The sequence below is a fragment of the Microcebus murinus genome, chromosome 6, assembly GCF_040939455.1.
Source record: "Microcebus murinus isolate Inina chromosome 6, M.murinus_Inina_mat1.0, whole genome shotgun sequence".
Classification (NCBI taxonomy): Eukaryota; Metazoa; Chordata; class Mammalia; order Primates; family Cheirogaleidae; genus Microcebus; species Microcebus murinus.
In genome coordinates, this window is record NC_134109.1 from 11,164,383 (window position 1) to 11,185,588 (window position 21,206).

Sequence of the window (21,206 nt, forward strand, 5' to 3'; positions counted from 1 at the left end):
AGGTAAACGCGAAAACGGGAGCAAAGTTCCGGTACACAATACGTGGACAGCTACCGCACTAAAACTAGACCAAGAATACAGGAAAACTTGCGTTGCCGTGCACGAGCTGGCAGTCTTTCGGCCGGAGCACAGCGGCATAGGCTTGGCCCGCGGCTCAGCCCTCGCCTAAGGCCTGGAAGAGCAGCACGGGAGAAACCGGGCCCACGCTCCAACCCTGCTCTTCAACCCGCACTGCGGTACACCGCGCCTCAGCCACTCAGATAGCGGCGTTTTCTACGGGGGCGGGACTTCCTGCGGTAGTGCGCACGCCCCCCCCCCACTCCCGTACGTGGTCCCGCCCCGGAACTGCGGTCGACGCTGCAGCGGAGGGACTGTGGCGGTTTGTGAGACGGTTGTGCTGTGTCTGAGGGAGCCGTAGCGGCGTCGCCACACAGTGAGTACCAAAACTGGAGCGGAGCTGGAGCCGCCTCCGAACGGGGGTTGGGGGCGGACCCCGGGCTCTCGTCGCTGGTTTCTCTGGGCTGCTGGGCTCCCCGGGTCCAGAGAGGGCGGCCACCCCGTCCAGCTTCGTGCCAGGGTTCCCGCGTCCTGGGCCCCCTGTGCGGGCGGCGAGGCCTGGCGGCCTCAGCCTCTCGGCTTCGCGCGCCGGTTCCTGCCTGAGGCGAAGCGGGAGCGCCGGTCACGGGACTGGCGCCACGGAGGAGGCCCTTGCTTGCTGTGCAGGTCGCTCTCCGCGTCCTGGCCTCCGTGCCGGTGACGCTCCCGCCCGCTTCTCAGCGTCGGTCCCGGTTGTCGTCGTGGCGCTGCTTGTCGGGGGGCGAACCCTCGCTGTGTGCTGATGCGCTCCCCTCGCCGGGCGCCATGCTACGTGGTTTTGGACGTGCGTCACCCTTTCGTGTTGGCATAACGATCCTGTGGGACAGATGTCCTCATTATCCCCATTTTGCAGGCGAGGAAAGTGAGGCTCACAGAGATTTATGGGTTCACCACCGACCCAGAGCTGGCAAGTGGCGGGTCCGGATTTGAACTGAGGTTTTGCCCTTGCCTTTTCCACAGACTCTGTTATCTTTCTTGGTCTTTCTGAAAAGGGAGAACATGGATCGAGTTCCACCCAAACGGGTTGCGCCTAAATGGTCTTTAAATCACTTAAAATGTGATGGAAAAAATGGGTGAGTTTTAAGCCATTTGGCAAAGGCCAGAATGGTGGAAAAGGCATGTGTCCTCTTGGGGAAAGGCTTGAGAAGGAAGAAAGCTCAGTAAATTTTAATAAAGCTCACCCCTCCCCTCTCCCCCTCCCTCCCCCCAAAACCCTCGTCTTCTTATTCTGCCTTCAAAATGGCTTATGTGTGGCAAGCTTCATCCATGTTTTACATAATTTTATTTCTCTTCCCCAAACGTGAAGCGTAGATATTATTAGGCCCCCTCCCCCCTTTTTTTTTTATAGATGAGAGAGCACTGAAGTTCATAGAGGAGTGAATAGCACTGTCCAAGAACACACACACAGGAAGTGTTGAATATGGGGTTCAAACCAGGTCTAGGTCATTTATCTTTGTTCCATCTCCTGTGTACCTTCTGTTCCAGCTAAAGATGCCTGTTCTGTGCTGTGTCTTTGATCTTCTGTAGCTGGGCGCATCTGTGTTACAGCCATCTTTATGCCCTCAGTTCTTTGCAGGACCTGGTACTTGTTAGATTACTTAGAAAATATTTGTTGCAACAGAACCCTTTGCTTCTCAGTCACCAACCTAATAGAACATTTCTCTCCTTTTCTTTTCAGCAACCATGAAGATGAAAGAGGCGAAGCCAAAGCCACCAAGCTATGGCAAATTTCAAACAAAGGGAATCAAAGTTGTGGGAAAATGGAAGCAGGTAAAGATTGACCCAAGTATGTTTGCAGATGGACAGATGGATGACTTGGTGTGCTTTGAGGAACTGACAAATTATCGGTTGGTCTCCTCTGCCAAGAATTCCTCCAGTCTCTTCTCAAAGGAGGAGCCCAAGAAGAGAAAGGCACAAGCTGTTTCAGAAGAAGAGGAGGAAGGAGAGTCTAGCTCCCCAAAGAAAAAGATCAAGTTAAAGAAGAGTAAAGATGTGGCCTCTGAAGGAACCAGTGCCCAAAAAGAGTTTGAAATCAAAGATGCTGAGCCAGATCCCCAGGGAGATGGCACTGTTAGTCCTGATCCAGAGGTAGGGGAGATGGCATTAGAAAACCTGGCCCAGACTGCTCCAAAAAAGAAGAAAAAGAAAGGGGGAAAAAAACCGGAGCCTTCCCAGAGCACTTCTGGTAAGGTGCCCAAAAAAGCAAAGACATGGATGCCTAATGTTAATGACCAGAAGGCAGATGTATCAGCTTGGAAGGACCTATTTGTGCCCAAGCCAGTTCTCCGAGCACTCAGCTTTCTAGGCTTCTCTGCTCCCACACCAATTCAAGCCCTGACCTTGGCACCTGCCATCCGTGACAAGCTGGACATCCTTGGGGCTGCTGAGACAGGTAAGGGCAACTCTGGCCAGGGAAGGATTGTTTCTGGATTGAGCCGATTGCTGGTAATAGCCTAGATGACCAGGAGAGAAGGAAATGTTGAGAACATAACCACAAAAGCAATGTTGAATGAAAGTATTTAGAAGTCAGCCAGCTCTGGGTTGAAATCTACCCCTTCCTGATTGGTACCCTAGCCAGATCACATAATTGCTCTGAGCCCTAGAGAACCCATTATGAAATGAAAATAACAGCAGTAACCCATGGCTTCCCTTGCTATGAGGGTTAAATGCTACAATAAACTAAAGCTTACAACAGTACCTTGTAAGTGATGTGCAAATGGTGTGTTTTCCTATTCTTGAGCCTTTTTAAAATGACTCAAAGGGGTAAGGTTAGTTAGATCAGCTCTCTGGAAAGGTAGCTCTTCAGGAGTATAAGGAATAACTGTCTAATTTTCAAAGGTTATCCAAAGGTAAAAAGGGTTGCTGCTTTGGGAGTTGGTGAGTTTCTTGTCATTGGAAGGATTTGAGTGTGGTGGATAACTATTGGGTGGATTTTGTAAGTAGATTCAGGTGTGAGGTGACTGTTAGGACTAGGCTGTGTTTAAGCTTCCTTATTCTTTGGGTCAAGATTTTTGGAAGCAATGACAGGTTGACTGGGTAAACTGCACTACTGATTGTGGAAAGGAACTTGTACTGCATGGAACTTAGTCCATTTAGACCAGCAGTATTCAATAGAAATATATACAGTTCTTCAGTATTCGTGGAGGATTGGTTTCAGAAATCCCCTCAGATACCCAAATCCATGGATGCTCAACTCCCTCATATAAAATAGTGTAGTACTCGCATATAATCTATGTAGATAATAAGATTACTTATAATACCTAATACAGTGTAAATGCTATGTAAATAGTTTGTTACACTGAATTGTTATAGGAAATAATGACAAAAGTGTACATGATCAGTACAAATGCAATTTTTTTTTCAATCTGCAGTTCATTGAATCTACAGATGTGGAGCCCATGGATACATAGGACTGTCTGTATCATGTGACCCACATATGTAGTTTAAAATTTCCTGGGAGTCACATTTTTAAAAAGTAAAAAAAAAAGGTGATATTAATTTTAGTAATATTTATTTAACCAATTATATCAAAATATTTCAATATGTAATTCATGTTAGATTATTAGTGAAATATTTTACAGTCCTTTTGTACTAAATTTTCAAAATCTGGTGTGTGTTTTAGACTTGTAACACATTTGTCATTTGGGAGTAACTACATTTTAAGTATTCAGTAGACACTTTGTGCTTTGGGTTTCTAGAACAGTGGTCGGGAAACTTGGCATGACGTCCTGTCATAGTCATCTAGATGGGAGAGAAAGGAAACACCAGGAAAGGGGAATGGAGGTAATAATAATAACTTAGAACATTCACTCAGCATTTAAAATGTGTCATGCACTGTGTTAAGTGTGTACATTGATGAACTAGGTTTTCACAACCACCACTGGTAGTTCTCACAACTACCAATAATGGGAGGTACCATTATTCCCATTTTACAGATAAGGGAATTCAACCTTGCCGAGTATAGATAGCTACCCTATAATAACACAACTGAAAATGGTAGTGCCTAAATTCTAGGCTAGGTCTGTGTGCTGTTAAGTATTCTGCTACATACACTGCTTTGGTATGTGCAGATACCTGGAAGTGGGTCCTGGAAGAAGCCAGGTCTATGTGAGCTACTGTGGCTAGAGCTATTTGGATTCATACCACAGCTCTTGTCAGGCTTTCTCCATGGAATGTTGTGAATCTACAGGTCCAGGATTCAAAAAGACTTGGGGTAAGCCATGTATTGAGGCTGTTAAGACTGTTGCCCATGCAATAATGAATAGAATTGACCCTTGAGCAATGTGAGGATTAGGGGCCTGGCTCCTCCATATGGTCAGAAATCCACATATAACTTTTGACACCCTCAAAACTTAGCTACTACCATGTTTCCCCGAAAATAAGACCTACATAAAATAAGCCCTAGCAGAGTTTCTAAGCATTTACATAATATAAGCCCTAACCCGAAAATAAGACCTAGTGATGGGCATGGCTATGCAACAACGTATCTGCACAACCTATGCATTTCCTCGCAGAGCAGTAAGAAGCCCAGCAACCCTTCTCATCTGCCCCATGAGAGCTCTATTGCTCGACATGAGAGATTGGGGCCAGTGGTTCTAAAGGAAATAGAGTTGCAAGAAATTCAGGATGGAATTCGGGGTTTGGAGAGTTATGATGATGTTCCAGAAGAAGATGACTTAACTATATTTGAATAAATGTAGATTGTTGTACTGTACTTAAAAAAAATACCACATCCCCTGAAAATAAGCCCTAGGGTGTCGTCTTGAGGAAAAATAAATATAAGACCCTGTCTTATTTTCGGGGAAACACGGTAATAGCCTACTATTGACCAGAAACCTTACCAATAACATAAACAGCCATAACATATACTTTGTATGTTACATGTATTATATGCTGTATTCTTACAATAAAGTAAGCTAGAGAAAAGAAAATGTAAAGAAAATCATAAGGAAGAGAAAATAATATTTACTCTTCATTAAATGGAAGTAGATAATAAAGGTATTTATCCTTGATGTCTTCACCCTTGATGTTTTCACTTAGAGTAGACTGAGGAGGAGGGAGAGGAGAGATGGGTTTTGCTGTCTCAGGGGTGGCAGAGGCAGAAGAAAAGCCATGTATAAGTGGACCTACACAGTTCAGATCAAGGGTCAATTGTATATCCATTACCCTCAAAAGATGCTTTGGGTTTCTTTGTAATTCCACCCTTCCCAGGCTCCCCTCCTTCCCAAGCAACCACTAATAGGCTTTCTTTCTTTCTTTTTCTTTTGATCTAAGATTTGCACATCCTAAACACTGATAGGCTTTCTATCACTAGAGATTAGTGTGCATTTTCTAAAATTTTATATAATGAAATCATATGATATGTAATTTTTTGTGGGGAGTGTCTGGCTCTTTGACAAAGCATAATTTGAGATTAAGCAAATACCAATGTGCGTTTCTTTTTGTCAGGTAGTATTCTGATGTACGGATCGAGCACAATTTGTTCATCTACTGATGTACATTTGTGTTTTTTCTGGGTTTTGGCTATTACAAATAAAGTTATTCTTTCCATGGATATATGCTTTAGTTTCTGTCAAGTAAATACTTAGGCGTGGAATGGCTAGGTCTTGCAGTAAATGTAACTTTTTAGGAGTTTTCCAAAGTGATTATACCATTTTACATACCCACCAGGTGGTATGAGTTCAAGTCGGTCTACATTCTTACCAGTAACTTGGTATGCTCAGTCTTTAATTTTATTGTAGATTTTAAACATTTTAGTTTTCCTTGTGGTTTTAATTTGCATTTCTCTAGTGACTAATGATGTTGAACATCTTTTCATGTACTTGTTTGTCATCCATATTATCTCCTTTGGTGGTGTCTGTTAATTCTTTTGCCCATTTTTTTAGTTGGGATGTTGTTCTCCTATTGTAGAGTTTTGACAGTTCATTATATATTCTAGATACACATTCTTTATCAGATACATGATTTGCAGATTTTTCTCCCTGTTTGTAGATTGTCTTTTCATTCTCTAACACTTTTTCAAAGAGCAAAAAGGTCCTTATTTTGATGGAATACAAATTATCAACTTTTTCTTTTATGGATCATGCTTTTAGTATTTTATCTCAAAACCCTTTGCCTAACCTAAGATCATAAAGATTTCTACTGTGTTTTCTTCTGGATGTGTTAATAGTTTTATGTTTTATGTTTCAGTCTGTTTTTTATTTAATTTATTATGGTGAGAACTATGGGTCAAAGCTTTTTTTTTTTCTTTTGCATATTGATGTCTAATTCTTTCAGCACCGTTTGTTAAACTATTCTTTCACTGAAGCAACTTTGCACCTTTGTTGAAAATTTATGACCATATAGATATGGGTTTTTTTCTGGAGTCTTTTCTTTTTCCTTTGATCAATTTGTCTCTTTACATCAGTATCTCACTATCTTGGTTATAGTAACTTTATAGTAAGTCTTAAAATCAGGTAGTATAAGTCCTCCAACTTTGTTCTTTTTAAAAGTTATTTTAGCTTTTCTAGGTGTTAGGCCCGGAGGGGTCTGCGGAGAGACACACATGAAGCTTCATGTGTAACAAAATGTTGTCTATTTTGAGCATCTGAGTGCAGATGGGTGGAGGCCAACAAAAGCGTCCACCTCAGGAAGGGGAGAGTGGTGGGTTTTATAGAAGGTTTTTCTGGGGGGAGTAAGTAACTGGGCCAGACTAGCCTTTGTAATAAGTTCTTTTTTAAACCAGCTCCTAGAACCCCTGCCCTAGTCACATCCATCCTGCAGCTCTGTCCTTATCATTATTGAATGAGACAGGGAGGGATAAACTTCATCATTATCAGGAAGGAAAAGGAACTCAAGCTCCCCTTTTGCATTCCATTCCTTTATCTTCCTAGGGGTCTGGCAAAGGTTACTTGCCTAATACTAGGCCTTTGCATTTCCATATGGATATTAGAATCAGTTTATCAATTTCTACAAAAAAGCAAGCTGGTATTTGGATTGACATTGCATTGATTACAGAGCAAATTGAGAACAGATGACATTTTAACAATATTGAATTTTCTAATCCATGAATGTAACATATCTCTGCATTTTTTTAGGTCTTTAACTTTTTCTCAGCAGTGTTTTGTAATTTTTAGTATATAGTTTTCACACCTTTTGTTAGATTTATGCTTAAGCATTTTATATTTTTAATGCTATTGTAAATGGTAATTTAACATTTTATATTTCCAATTGTTGCTAATAAATAGAAATATGGATTTTTGTATATTGATCTTGTATCCTACAACTTGGTATCACCAAGTAGTTTTCCGTGGTATTTTCTACAAAGATGATAATATTATCCATTCCGGATGCCTTTTATTTTTCTTATTACACTGGCTAAAACCTCTAGTACAATTTTGAATTGAAGTGGTAGAATGGGCATTATTACTTCGTTAGTGATCTTTGGGGAAAATCATTCAGTCTTTCACCGTTAAGTCTGATATTAACTGACAGTTTTTGTAGATGCTGTTTATCAGGTTGAGGAAGTTCTCTTATGTTTCTAGTTTGCTGAGATTTTTTTTTATCAGGAATGGATGTTGGATTTTTTTCAATTGCTTTTTACTGCATATATTAAGGTATGTTAGTTTCATATCCGAAAGTCAATATACTACGTCACATATAGTATAAGAACCTTACAAGAGTATTTTTCCATTTCTCTCCTCCTTTGTGCTTTTTGTTGTATACTTTATTTCTATATGTATTAGAAATCCCAACATACATTTTCATTGTCTGTGTTTTAAACAATTATTTTTTAAAGAGGTTTAAATAATAAAAAGTTTTTTTATGTTTACCTATGTAGTTACCATTTCTGGTGCTCTTCATTCCTTTGTGTAGATCTGGATTTTCATCTGATACCATCTTTTATTCTGCATGAAAGACTTTCTTTAATATTTCTTATAGTCCAGATCTGCTGCTGGTAAATTTTTTCAGCGTTTGTATGCTTTATTTCACATTTGTTTTAAGAGAGATTTTTGCAGGGCCTAGTGTTATAGATGGTTAGATTTTTTTTTTCTGGTTTTTGAATAAAAATATTGCCATACTGTCTTCTGGTTTTCATTATTTCTGATGAAAAGTCTGCTGTTTTTCTTATCTGAAGTTTGTGATTCTATTTTTGCTCTGTTTTTTCCTTGTAGTTCTTGCTTATAGTACCTTATTTCTTTACGTGGTTAGCGTACTGCTCATTTCCTTTGAAAATTCTTTGTGAAAATTCTTTGAGACTCATAGTAAAGGTTTCTTCCTCCAGAGAAAATTTATTTGCTTCTGCCTAGGGCATTATCACTTTGGAACTACTTCAGAATCTCAGCTTGAGATGTCTTGTTTTGTTTGTTTGTTTTTTGTTTTGACCACCCAAATGATGTGAATTTGGGCTCATATACATTCAAAGGCCAGTTTGAAACTATTCAGACATATACAAAAGTATTTAAATTTTCTGAAAAACTAAGAAAATTTCTTTTAGTTTCTTCTTCCTCACCAGAGAAAGGTCTCGGGAAAGTATTGTGTAGATTTCATTTCCTGCTCCCTAGTGTGTTGTTTCTTCACAACCACAAAGCACACACAAAACTTGCCTTTTATAACTTTATGGTTTCATTGCTTGGGTGTTTATAGTTCATCACTGGTGACCTTGGGCCTCAATGTAGGTCTGCTGCACTTTTCCTCAGGCTCCTAATTGCATGTTCCCTCTGGTTGCAATGCTATGGGGGAACCTGTACAGAGTGGAAGAGCTTTGGATTGGTCAGGGTGGCACTTAGCTATTTTAGGGCCCCTTATTCTGTGCAAAAAAAATAATTCTAGACAAAAGTATGTGCATCTGTTGATTCACACTGTGTTTTGTTTTTTACTTCTAAGGAAGTGGGAAAACTCTTGCCTTTGCCATCCCTATGATTCATGCAGTGTTGCAGTGGCAGAAGAGGGAGCCTGCCCCTGTTCCAGGTAACACTGAAGCACCACTTGGAGAGACCAGAACTGAGGACAGAGCTGAGAATGGATCACCAAACAAGGCTGGAACTGAGTCTGGAGTGTTGCCTGATGAGACCAGAATTGAGAGTAAAGCACAGCCCAGTGAGACTGGAACTGAGGCTGGAATGTCGCCTAGCAAGGCCAGAGCCAAGACCGGAGGCACTGTCTCAGACCATGCGTTGCTCTTCTGTGATGATGATGCTGGTGAAGGGCCTTCTTCCCTCATCAAGGAGAAGCCTGTCCCCGAACAGAATGAGGACAAAGAGGAAAAGCTTGATGAAGAGCATGCTGGAAAGTTACAACAAGAGTCAGATGGCAAAAGTGCCACCTATGGAACACATCCAAAGTGTCCTCTGCTTGGACTGGTTCTGACTCCCACTCGAGAGCTGGCCATCCAGGTCAAACAACACATTGATGCTGTGGCCAGGTTTACAGGTAGGGTTTAGTTCCAGTTAATAAACATTTTTTGAGCAAATCCTAAAAGGCATTAGAACTTTATTCTCTCAGGGGATTCCTTCGAGAAAGGGCTGCATAGTGAGAATTTTAATTTTATAATAAAAGTAGGAATTAATTAACCAAGTTCTTACTGTGTGCAAGGCACATTGCTAAGCACTTTACCTACATGATCCTATGTGTTCATTCCAACACTGGTTACTGTGCGAAGTCCTCCACTAGAGACGAAAACAGAACACTGAGCATTAGAAGAGCTTCTGATTAACTCTAATTGAAGGGAATGGGAAGGGCTTCCTTGGGGAGGTGTGTCACAGCTGTAGGTAACATCCTTCCCAGCATTGTGATGCCCCACTGCTCAGCTTTCCCAGAGCTTTGTCTGGTTCAAATCCAGCCCTTCTTTTGTGGTTGGAGGGGAAGGAGTAGAAAGAAATGAAGTTGGGGAAGTAGACAGGGCCCAGATTACAGAAGACTTGGTAAACTTTCCAGGAGTGACACCAATAATCCTGCCAGGTCAGCTTTTTCAGCACCCCTTGGAAGCAGGGAACTGTGCTGGTGACTCTCTACTAATTTGGGGGCATCTGTGCCCTGTAAGAAAGTAAGCAGTGAGACTGGATAACTCTGTACCTGATGTTTTCTGTCCTATAGGAATTAAAACTGCTATTTTGGTTGGTGGAATGTCCACGCAGAAACAGCAGAGGATGCTGAACCGCTGTCCTGAGATTGTGATAGCCACTCCAGGCCGGCTGTGGGAACTAGTTAAAGAAAAGCACTCTCATTTGAGCAACCTTCGGCAGCTCAGGTGATAAATGGTACCTCTCCTTTCTCCCTCATCCCTTTTTCTGAAATGAGCCTCAGGTGACATAGTGTATACAAGACCTTCTTCCCATCACAAAATGCCATGGTGTGGTGTTATCCAGACCCTTGCCTTCAGAAAGCCAAACATACATGTTTATTAGTTGAGGCCCTGTTGGTGGTGGTTGTAGTGGCATACATGTAGGTGTTGGTATGGTTGGGGTGGGAGTAGGGTGTGCTGTGTATGATTCTTCATACCTGCCACTAACAAATGATATGGCTGTCTGGATCTGCAGGTGCCTGGTAGTGGATGAGGCTGACCGGATGGTTGAGAAAGGCCATTTTGCTGAGCTCTCACAGCTGCTAGAGATGCTCAATGATTCCCAATACAACCCAAAGAGACAAACACTTGTTTTTTCTGCCACACTGACCCTGATTCATCAAGCTCCTGCTAGAATCCTTCATAAGAAGCACACCAAGAAAATGGACAAAACTGCCAAACTTGATCGCCTTGTGCAGAAGATTGGCATGAGAGGCAAGCCCAAGGTCATTGACCTCACAAGGAAGGAGGCCACAGTGGAGACGCTAACAGAGACCAAGATTCATTGTGAGACTGATGAGAAAGACTTCTACCTGTACTACTTCCTGATGCAGTATCCAGGCCGCAGTTTAGTGTTTGCCAACAGCATCTCCTGCATCAAACGCCTCTCTGGGCTTCTCAAAGTCCTGGATATCATGCCACTGACCCTGCATGCCTGTATGCACCAGAAGCAGAGGCTCAGAAACCTGGAGCAGTTTGCCCGTCTGGAAGAGTAAGTCAGGCCTACCCTCTAGCCACTGAGCTAAGGGGCCGGGTTGGTGGGGAAATGGTGGGAAAGCTACCTTTTGTCACAGGTGTCACAGGGGGCTTTATAGGTAGAAGGTAGCTTTTTTTCGCCTCCCTCCACAGCATTTGGCAAGGTCACCCCCATTTACTGGATTTGGTTGCTGTTAGTGCCTGACAGAAACTTAATTAATAATGAATAATGGTGATAATACGTAGTATTAATTGAATACTTAGACAATAGATTAAGTCCTATGCTGGCATTTTGGATATATTATCATGTTCAGTCACTCCCCCAACAATCCTAAGAAACTGAACAGATGCATGGCTAAGAGCACAGAATCTGGAACCAGAATGCGTGAGATCAATTCCTGTCTCTGTCATTTCATAGCTGTTCAAGTTATTTCACTACTCTGCTTCAATTTTCTCATTATAGGGATAATAATAGAAGCTACCTCATAGAGTTGTTACCAGGATTAAGTGATTGTGAATTCATGCATGTAAAATGTTTGAAAAAGTCTCTGGCTCATAGTATGTGATTGCTAAATGTTAGCTTTAATAATTACTAGTCCTACTACTACTACTTACTATCTCTGTTCTCATCTTATAGATGAAAAAAGAGATCTAGAAAAGCCAGTCAGCTTGCCCAAGGTTTCTCAGCCTGGAAATGGCAGTCTGTCAGATCCCAGAGCCCTTGCTATGTCTTCCCATCTGCCTTTGGACCAGACTGGCATTCAGGGAACAGGGTGCAGATTGTCAAGATGAGGGACTGGAAAGTTGAGACAGACCATAAATTGGCTTTTACCCAGCATTGTTTTGTCAGGTCACAGGGTGCTTGCTTTGTAGAACAAGTGTTTGGTTTGGCTCATTTTGAACATTGGTAAGTAGTTGGTTTACTGGGATTAGCTTAGAGCAGGGCTTGGCAAACTACAGCCCACATGCTAAATCTTGCTTGCTGCCTGTTGTTTCTTTGTTTGGTTGTTTTTTTAAGATAGGGGTCTTACTGTGTTGCCCAGGTTGGACTTGAATTCCTGTACTCAAGCAAACCTCCTGCCTCAGCCTCCCAAGTAGCTGGGACTATAGGCGCATGCCACTACCCCTTGCTGCTGCTGCCTGTTTTAATAGTAAAGGTTTATTGGAACATAGCAAGACCCATTTATGTATTGTGTATAGCTGCCTTTGCACTGAAATGGCAGAGATGAATAGTTGCCATAGAGACCATATTGTTCACAAAGCTGGAAATTTGCTGTCTGGCTCTTTATAAAGAAGTTTGCTGACCCTGACTTAGAGAAGTAGTTTGATGTTTTACAAACTTTAACTTGCATCACATTCTCTAGCCCTAGCTCAGAAATATAGGGAGTTGGGACATTGAAGAGACAGATTGTTAAGTTTTTAAGACATGCTTCAAGTGCTTTTGACTTTCCTTGTACCATACATTAAGAAATATCACCTAACACATATTTATGTAGTGCTTACCATGAACCAGGTGTTGTTTTAGGTGCTGGTAATACAATGGTGAGTAATACAGAGTCCTTGCTGATGAAGTATACAGTGTATCAAGTGGTGCTAAGTGCTAACCAGTTGAGATGGGGATGGGGAAAGGAGACGAGTATGGCATGTTTGTTGGGATCAGTGAGACCTGGGTTTGGATCCAGACTCCACAGCTGAATAGCCATGTACACACTTTTGGAAGTTAATCTCTCCAAATCTCAGTTTATCTATAAAAGGGAGATGATAGTGTGTCTCCTAGGGTGTTTGTAAGGACTGTAGTGTTTAGAGTGCTTAGCATTTTGTACGAGTTTGATTAATGATAGCTATTAGTTATAATTGTTAATGAGTTTTCTCTCTCTACCACAGCTGTGTTCTCTTGGCAACAGATGTGGCGGCTCGGGGTCTAGATATTCCCACAGTTCAGCATGTGATTCATTACCAGGTGAGAGCATCTGGGAATTTATAGACATCTGCCTGCATCGAATAGGGGCAAAGTTTGGGGGAGAGAAGAGGAATTGTTGGTTCTAAGGCTTCCTGCAACAGAGAATACCACTGGCATCTCATGCCCAATGCTGCCATTTTTAGAACACAGCTGAGATTTGGTTTCCAAAAACTTTGTCAGCATTTTCTGATTTAAGTATCCCTTCTCGCCTGCCACTTGCTATCAGCAAGTTAGAGTTTTAGTTTCTCCTATGAAGTGAGTATCCATCCATTAAGTGTGTAAAGTTATTACCCTGTAGAGAAGAAGAGAGTGGTTGGTATAACCTCTGGGCTCAAATCCCAGCTGTGTAATCTTGAACAAATTATTTAATCTGTCTTTGTCTCAGTTTTCTAATTTGTTAAATGGCAGTTGTTAGAGTACCTACTTCTTAGGGTTCTTATTAAGGTAAAATAAGTTAATAGATATAAAGAGCTTAGGAAGCCACCTGGCACATCATAAGCACTTACTAAATGTTACTGTTGATAGTAGCAATATTATTAGTGCAAGCACCTAGTAAATATTACCATAGAGTTGTGGTTAGCAATATGGACTCTGGTAGCCAGACTATTGGGGTTTGAATCCCCAGTCTGCTGCTCCATAGTTGGTTAGCTTTAGGCAAGTTATTTCATACCTCTGGTTTCAGTGTCATTGTATGTAAACTGGAAGTAATAATACTACTTACCCCATAGAGATATCATGAACATTAAATTGAGCTGATGCTGATGAAGCACATAGCACAGTGTAAGTACTCAGTAAATGGTAGTTATTATGGCATTATTATTATTTTCCCCCTTTAATTTTTTGTGTTTTTGAAAATCTTTTAAGGTGTCAATTTCAGTTTAGCAAATTACTCCTCTTTTTGGGTAAGGGGCTGGGTCAGCTTTTGTGGAAATACCAAGATGAATCAAATATAGTCCCATCCCCTAAGAAGCATCAGATCTAGTAGAGGAGATGAGATGACCACAGCCATAGTTTACAGTAAAAGATATTAGAAAGTTACAAAATCTAATGGGAAAAAGATAACTTCTAGTTTAGGAGGTTAGAGAATGCTTTCTAAAAGACGTTTTGCATTTAAGAGTGGAGAGAATTTGGACATGTAGAGGTAGGAAAGAAATGGGGAGTGTACAGCGGCAGTTGGCTTAGAGTGGGAAGAGGGGATGATGGAAGAGGAGTAGTTGCTAAGGTTGGAGGGGTGAATTGGGAGCAAGTCACTGAAGGCCCTGAGTGTGAGGTCAAGGAGTTGGGCCTTTATCCTGTAAATGAAGAATGGCAAATAGACCTCATTTTTAGAGCTATTACCAACAGTTCACAGTGGCTGCTTAGACTACTGTATTGAAAAAAAGCACAGAGATGTTACCTGGGTCCAGTGGAGAAGACTGTTGTGTTTCATTGATGGTATGTGCCACAGGAACAGGGGGAGGAAGGGTGTCAGCACCCATACCATATTATCTGTGGATGATATATATTGAAGTAGAGGTAGTTTAACCAGGGATTAATGTGGTCTCTGGAACTTGGCTGCTTTGGTTTGAATTCTTGTTCCCCACTTAGTTGGGTAACCTAGGGGGAGTTGTTTAACCTCTCTGTTTTAGTTTCCTGATTTAAAAATATGGATAATCATAAAGCATCTAGTTCATATTATTGTGTGAGCAAGAAATAAATGGGATAATATATGCAGAGTGCTTAGAATTGTCTGGTACAATGTAGTCATTCAGTAAATGTTGGTTATGATTACCATTGTCAGTCATCCATGCAGCATTAATGAAGACCAGTCGAGTTTCTGTAGCTAGAGGGAATATTGTGGTCAGAGCTGAGACTTAGGAAGATGACACTGGCAGCCTTTGGCTGAGACAGACTGAGTTGGGAGGACTAGAAAGAAAATAAGTTACTGTCATGGTCCAGCTGAATGGTCCTGAGGACCTGAACCAGGGTAGGGGCCATGGGAGGGCTAGATTGGTCCATGATGCTAAAGAGGTTTCTACCTGCCTGGCTGGGAGGGAGGACGGTCCAATTTGGGGATGTGGCCCTCAGGAGACGAGCAGTTTGGTGATGGCCATGTACTGACCTCCCAGTTCCTTCTTTGTTAGGTCCCTCGCACCTCGGAGATTTATGTCCACCGAAGTGGTCGAACTGCTCGAGCCACCAATGAAGGCCTTAGCCTGATGCTTATTGGGCCTGAGGATGTGATCAATTTTAAGAAGATTTACAAAACTCTCAAGAAAGATGAGGACATCCCACTATTTCCCGTGCAGACCAAGTACATGGATGCAGTCAAGGTAAAGCCCCAGTGCCTAACCAGCCTGAGCAAAAGTAAGACCCCATCTCTACAAAAATAGAAAAATTAGCCAGATGTAGTGGTATGTACCTGTAGTCCCAGCTATTTGAGAGGCTGAGGCAGGAGGATCGCTTAAGCTGAGGAGTTTGAGGTTGCAGTGAGCTATGGTGATGCCACTGCAGTCTGGTCAGGGTGACAGAGTGAGATTGTGTCTCAAAAAAAAAGAAACCCCAGTGCTAATGAGAGGGTTGGGCTGCCATTGGGAACTAAGGAATGATGGTACTACCAACAGCTGAAACAGGGAGCTTTGTAGAAAGGGTTGGAAGCACCATACCTGGGAGAAGGAAGAAAAGGAGACCAAAGATGTGAGGCGTGTTCTCCCGGAACCATTTCTTCACTGTCTGGCCCTGAAGCCCCCACCCTGCACTCCCCTTAATGGACAGTGCAGTGGGCACCATTGCCTAGAAAGCCCATCAGGATTGTGGGACAGTGAGGTTAACTTATGTCACTGAGGCAGATGCTCCAGTTTGGCACATCCCTGAAGCAGGCGCCAGTAAATCCTGCCTTTGGGGTTTTCTTTTAACTCAGCAGGTATGCATCAAGTGCATGCAGCTTACTTTGGGCCTGGGTGTGTCAGGGACCAAAGCAAGGTGGGTTCTCCTCCCCAGAGGTTCGCCAGCATGTGAGCAAGCCAAGCCCATGCTAAAGTTCAGGTACAAATGGAGCATGTGGAACTAGTGGGTGTGTGGTTATACTGGGAGGACAAGAGGTTTCATTCAGGCCTTCTACAGGCAGAGATGTGGAAGTGTGCAGAGGAGATGGAATTCTAGGAATTGAGGGAGCAAAAGCATGGAACAACATCTAGGACTATTGGCCCCTCTGGCTTGAAAGGAATATTATTTACCTGGGGAAACATGGTGGGAAGATGAGGATGGAAAGATGGAGATCATAGAGAGTTCCCACTAGTACAGAGGATTAGGAGCTGCCCAGGCTTCCTGTGGCTCCTTTTCCCCACATCAAAAGATCTTTTCCCTTTTTCTCTGGGCATCCTACCACTGCAGTCTACCCCAGAACCCATTAGAGGAAGAGTTGAAATGTTTTATCTCAGTTCAGCTTTAGTATCTTGGGGAAAAGTTCACTTTGGACATCTACAGGTTGGCATTAGACTAGGATGGGTTTTCAAACGGTGGGACAGTTGTTTGGGTTTATTGTTGGAAAAGCTGGCTCTTGTGATTATGTGCACACACACATAACCAATGCCCTCTAGGCTTTTATTAGGAAAAAAACAAATGCATTTCACTGACCACTGATACTAAGAGCTTTTTAAAAACACAACTCAAGTGAGACTTTGCTTCCCAGAGGCCTGAGCCTTGTATCAGAGGAATATTTTCTGTTTTCCCCTAGGAGCGAATCCGTTTAGCTCGGCAGATTGAGAAAGCTGAATATCGGAACTTTCAGGCTTGTCTGCACAACTCTTGGATTGAGCAGGCAGCAGCTGCCCTCGAGATTGAGCTGGAAGAAGAGATGTATAAGGGTAAAACCTTGGTTTGGATGGAATTGAGGAAGGATACATTGTTTTTCTTTTTTTCCCCCTTCAACTTTTATCTTTTAGGAGCCATCCTTATCACTATGGGTCCTTTCAAAATCAGCAAGATGCCCTTTCATTCTTTGCTGACAGGCTCTACTCCCAGATGAACCTAATGCCCTTGGCCTTTGGTCCCTATGTCTTGCCTGTCTCTGTCTGGAGCGCTCACCTGCCTCCCTCTTACGTGGACAGCCCATGGAGTACAGTGGTGAACATGCTCTCTGGCCAGACTACCTACCTGTGTTTTGAATGCCAGCCCTGCAGTGGCCCATTTACAGGACGGGGGATGAACCCAGAACACACACAAAGAAAACACAGATACACATACAAAGACGGTTACATGACTCAAGTGACAAATGCACCGGGTCAGTTTATTTTATACTCTAAAAAATTAAAGTTAGTTCCTTATACATGACCACCCAGGCATTACAGCAATGGCCATAAATTCTGGAACACGTAGCTTTAAGGACACAGATGTCCCCTGACTCAAGGTTTTCAGGTGGTTGCTCTAGGCGCCAGGCATAGATCACAGACTGAGGATCTGTGAGGACTGAGCAAGGATGGGCAAGGCAGCCACAGTTCTTCTAGGCTGATCCCCTGCGGCTGTGCCTGTCTTAGGTCGTGTCCCTCTCTTGAGGGATCTTACCCATCATTGACTAACCAGCCATCTTATGGAGCTAAGCAGCAATCACAGGAACAATGTGTTTATCATGTGGCCTCCAGACCCCCACTGCCGTGGGGCTGGGCAGCTCTTGCCTTAGTACAGAAACTTAGGTCCTTTGTTATGCCTCTAGGCAACAACCTTGTTTGTCACAAGGATCCTATCCAGAACACATTACTTTCAAACACTTTGGGCAGAGCACATACATTACTCACTAAATTTAATTCTTAAACCAGGAAAGTATAATGTCAGTCCCCAACACAGCCCATTACTTCCTTTAACTGCTGTGTGAACACAGCCCATTACTTCCTTTAATTGGCTGTGTGAAGTTATTTAACTTCTCTTGTATATCAGTTTCCTCGGCCATAAAATGAAGATAATAAACTACCTACCTACCTCATGGGATTGTTGTGAACATAATTAAGGAGTGTAAAGTACTTATAACAGTGCCTAGCAAATGTAAAGTATTTGATACATTATAAATTATTTATCATCACTGTTGTTACTATGGCACTTGCTTTCCAAGCTGACAGAGCATTTCCATATCATTATCTCATGTGATCTTCTCCACAATTCATGATATGAACAGAGCAGGAATTTATTATCACTTTACATGTGGGAACTAGAGGCTTACAGAGGGAAGCAATTTGTGCAAGGAAACAGCTCTACCACTGGGCATTTCCTGGCCCCAACTCTGCACCTTGGGCCAGAAGCTAAGGATTCAGGGATGAATCTGCAAGGTCCCTGCATAGGAAAGTTCTCAAATCTAAGAAGTGGCAGAACCACATCTAGAATTGACACCAAAGTCTTGGCCAGTGGGCCTTCCACCCCATCAAGCACGCAGCTCTGTTGTCTACTTGGTGCGGAAGCTGGGAGCCAAATCAGTGGGCTTGAGGATAGTGAGCTAGTCTTCCTGGTAGCTCAGGGTTGGGTCTGGGCATGAATATGTAGAGGCCCTGGCTTCCCTTCCCAAGGACAGGCTGGGATGGAGCCCCGTCTGTGCCTGCCTCTGCAGTCACAGCACCAGTGGTGAGGTACAGGAGAGCTGGGCTGCAAAGAGTGACTCACTGTCTCGTGAGGGGCTTGCAGCTGTCCTGTCACCAGACCCCAGGTGGGCAGTAAGTAGGTTGGTCATAGGAAGAAAAGTGGTCTTTAGGAGACTGGAGTTCTGGTCTCTGTTTGATGGCAGGCTCTGTGACTGTAGACCTCTCTAAGCCTAAGCTGCCCCATCTGTAAAATGAAGATAATTCCAGTCTTAGAGGGTTTTCTTGAGGAGTAAAGGACAGAGTGGTCCTGCATACCCCCCATATGGTTAGATATTAGTCATTTACAGTTCCTGTCAAGCTGCTCCGGCTTCTGCAGAGAACTTTTAAACCTTGCCTCCCAAAAGTAGTTCTAAAACATTTTACATCGGATTATCCATCACGGGAAACAAAGTGTTTCTACAAACCATAATATCTTTTCTGTGTTGTGTTTTGAGGAGGAAAAGCTGACCAGCAAGAAGAGCGTCGGAGACAGAAGCAGATGAAGGTCCTGAAGAAGGAGCTGCGCCATCTGCTCTCCCAGCCGTTGTTTACAGAAGGCCTGAAAACCAAGTATCCAACTCAGTCTGGCAAACTGCCCCATCTTGTATCTGCCCCAAAGAATAGTGAATCTGCTCTGAGCTGCCTTTCCAAACAGAAAAAGAAGACGAAGAAGCCAAAAGAGCAGCAGCAGGAACAGCCAAGTACAAGTACAAACTAACTGCCCTGGTCAAGTGTGTTGTGACTGCACAGTGATATCTGTTCTCTGGTTATACGTGAAAACCTCTTTTCCACTTGTGCATCTCACTCCACCATCAACCTAGTTAGAAAACGCTCCCTCTCTTCCATCTTACCCCCATAGCTGGAGAGACCTCATGCAGATATGCATTGTTTGGCATAAGAATCCTATGCAGCAGCTTAATGTTTGTGTATTCCAGTGTCTACAGGCTTCTTGTATGTTCAGCTTGATTTCTTAAATTAAAAACAATCGCCAGAGCCAGTGTGTCATCCTGAGTTTTTAGCTAAAAGGTGGGAGAGGTAATGCAGTTTCAGCATTAACTTAATGATTCCCCTGGGCCAGCACAGGGCTAGCCTCTGACAGGGCAGGAACTGTGTCATAGGCCTCTGGCTACCAGCCAGCATTGGAGAGTGGACGGAGCAGCAGGCGGGAGTCGCTACTGAACGTTGTGGCTGGGTCCTCGGCACACGTTCCCGCTCTCTCCCACAGCAGCACCCTGATAGTTCCCTAGCTCTGCCCACTTGCTGCTGGCCATTGTGTGAGCCACCCTTGGGAGGTGGGCAGGGAAGGTTTTGGGCTTCCTCACACAGAGGCAGCAGTAACAGTGGCTTGGGATCTGGCCCAAGCCTTGTCTCCACTCCCCTCCTCTGTAACAGAACAGGCTCCTGCCCGTGGTTCCTTACACCCTTTTCTTATCCCAAGCCTTTGTGTAAAACAGGCTTTTCCCTAGGCCTAGATTGTCTTTTGCCTTCTCCATCCTGGATACTGCTACAGTCCTCCAGTCCTTAGCCCCCAGGAGGGGGCAGTGCTTCTGTGGACTCCCTGGTGTCCCATGCTTACCCTCTTCATAGCACTTGCCACACTGTGTTTCCTTATCTGAGCTCTTTGGGGCAGAGTCCCTTAAGGCTTGGGTGGGCCTGGTATAAATATGTGCTGAGGGAACAGGGACCTTCCCATCCTTACCCAGCTTTCTCTGGGTCAGTCTGGGTGAGTAACCACAGTAACCTCCACCCATGGGAGAAGCACGGATTTCCACACAGCTGTTTGGGCTTCCAAACAGGTTGCTCATTAGAGCACGATACAGCTGCTTACTTTAAGGGGTGCCAGGAATTGGAGGGTGCACAAGTGGGTCTAGATAGCCCAAGATCCGAGTAACCCAGTGTCCCTCTGCCTTACATTGGCAAAGTTGGGGGAAAGGCAGCAGGATTCCCTTAGCCCTACTGGATAACTGTAGCAGGACAATGGCCTCGTGCCTAAACTCAGATTCTGGTGGCACTGAGCATCGACTAAATGCCAGGCATTGTTAGGCAGTTCTATTTACTTTAATTAGCATGTAGTCTTCAAGGCCCTGAGTCATAAATCTTACTACCCCTTTTTGTAGTTGCACATGTGGATACTGAGTGGTTAAGACTTATCCAAGGTCACACAGCAGCCAAGTGGCAGAGCTGGGGTTAGAACTCAGGGTATTTTCCTTCTGGGACCAGGGCAAGTTCAGAAAACTACTTTGGTCTTATAAGATAGCAGTGTTGCCAAAGGATCCCATGCCCCCTGCCCCAGTGTCCCCAGTATCCCAGACAGGAGAAAGCACCCCAGTCTGTGAGGTCAGCTTCTGACTGACAGCTGTCAGAGGGCAGCAGGGGACTCTCCATTTCTCAAGTGATGCAGTTGAGGTCAGCAGGGTTAATAACCAGGCTCAAGGTCCCTAAGCAGCACCTGTGCCATGGGAGTGAGGCCACTTGTCACAGGCCAAACCTGGATCCCAATATTGATATCCTACTCTAGCCTTTTAACAGCAAATTCTTTTCTTTTTTTGGT

The 21,206-nt window shown here is 43.5% G+C and overlaps 1 protein-coding gene across 1 annotated transcript; it reads left to right on the top strand.

Annotated features, from left to right (window-relative positions):
- Nucleotides 1-327: 327 nt before the first annotated feature.
- Nucleotides 328-19,648, top strand: DDX24 (DEAD-box helicase 24). The gene is made up of 9 exons (XM_012738619.3): nucleotides 328-433; nucleotides 1,775-2,488; nucleotides 8,962-9,507; nucleotides 10,171-10,324; nucleotides 10,614-11,129; nucleotides 12,998-13,073; nucleotides 15,197-15,385; nucleotides 16,789-16,918; nucleotides 19,111-19,648. The coding sequence occupies exons 2-9, from the start codon at nucleotides 1,780-1,782 to the stop codon at nucleotides 19,371-19,373; spliced, it is 2,583 nt and encodes an 860-aa protein (XP_012594073.2). The 5' UTR covers nucleotides 328-433; nucleotides 1,775-1,779; the 3' UTR covers nucleotides 19,374-19,648.
- The last annotated feature ends 1,558 nt before the right edge of the window (nucleotides 19,649-21,206 follow it).

What these genes read in the sequence shown, in the direction of transcription:
- DDX24 (XM_012738619.3), top strand. Translation starts at nt 1,780, where the DNA reads ATGAAGATGAAAGAGGCGAAGCCAAAGCCACCAAGCTATGGCAAATTT. An exon ending in AGCATGTGATTCATTACCAG is followed by an intron (nt 13,074 to 15,196) that starts GTGAGAGCATCT and finishes CTTCTTTGTTAG; the next exon opens with GTCCCTCGCACCTCGGAGAT. An exon ending in AGTACATGGATGCAGTCAAG is followed by an intron (nt 15,386 to 16,788) that starts GTAAAGCCCCAG and finishes GTTTTCCCCTAG; the next exon opens with GAGCGAATCCGTTTAGCTCG.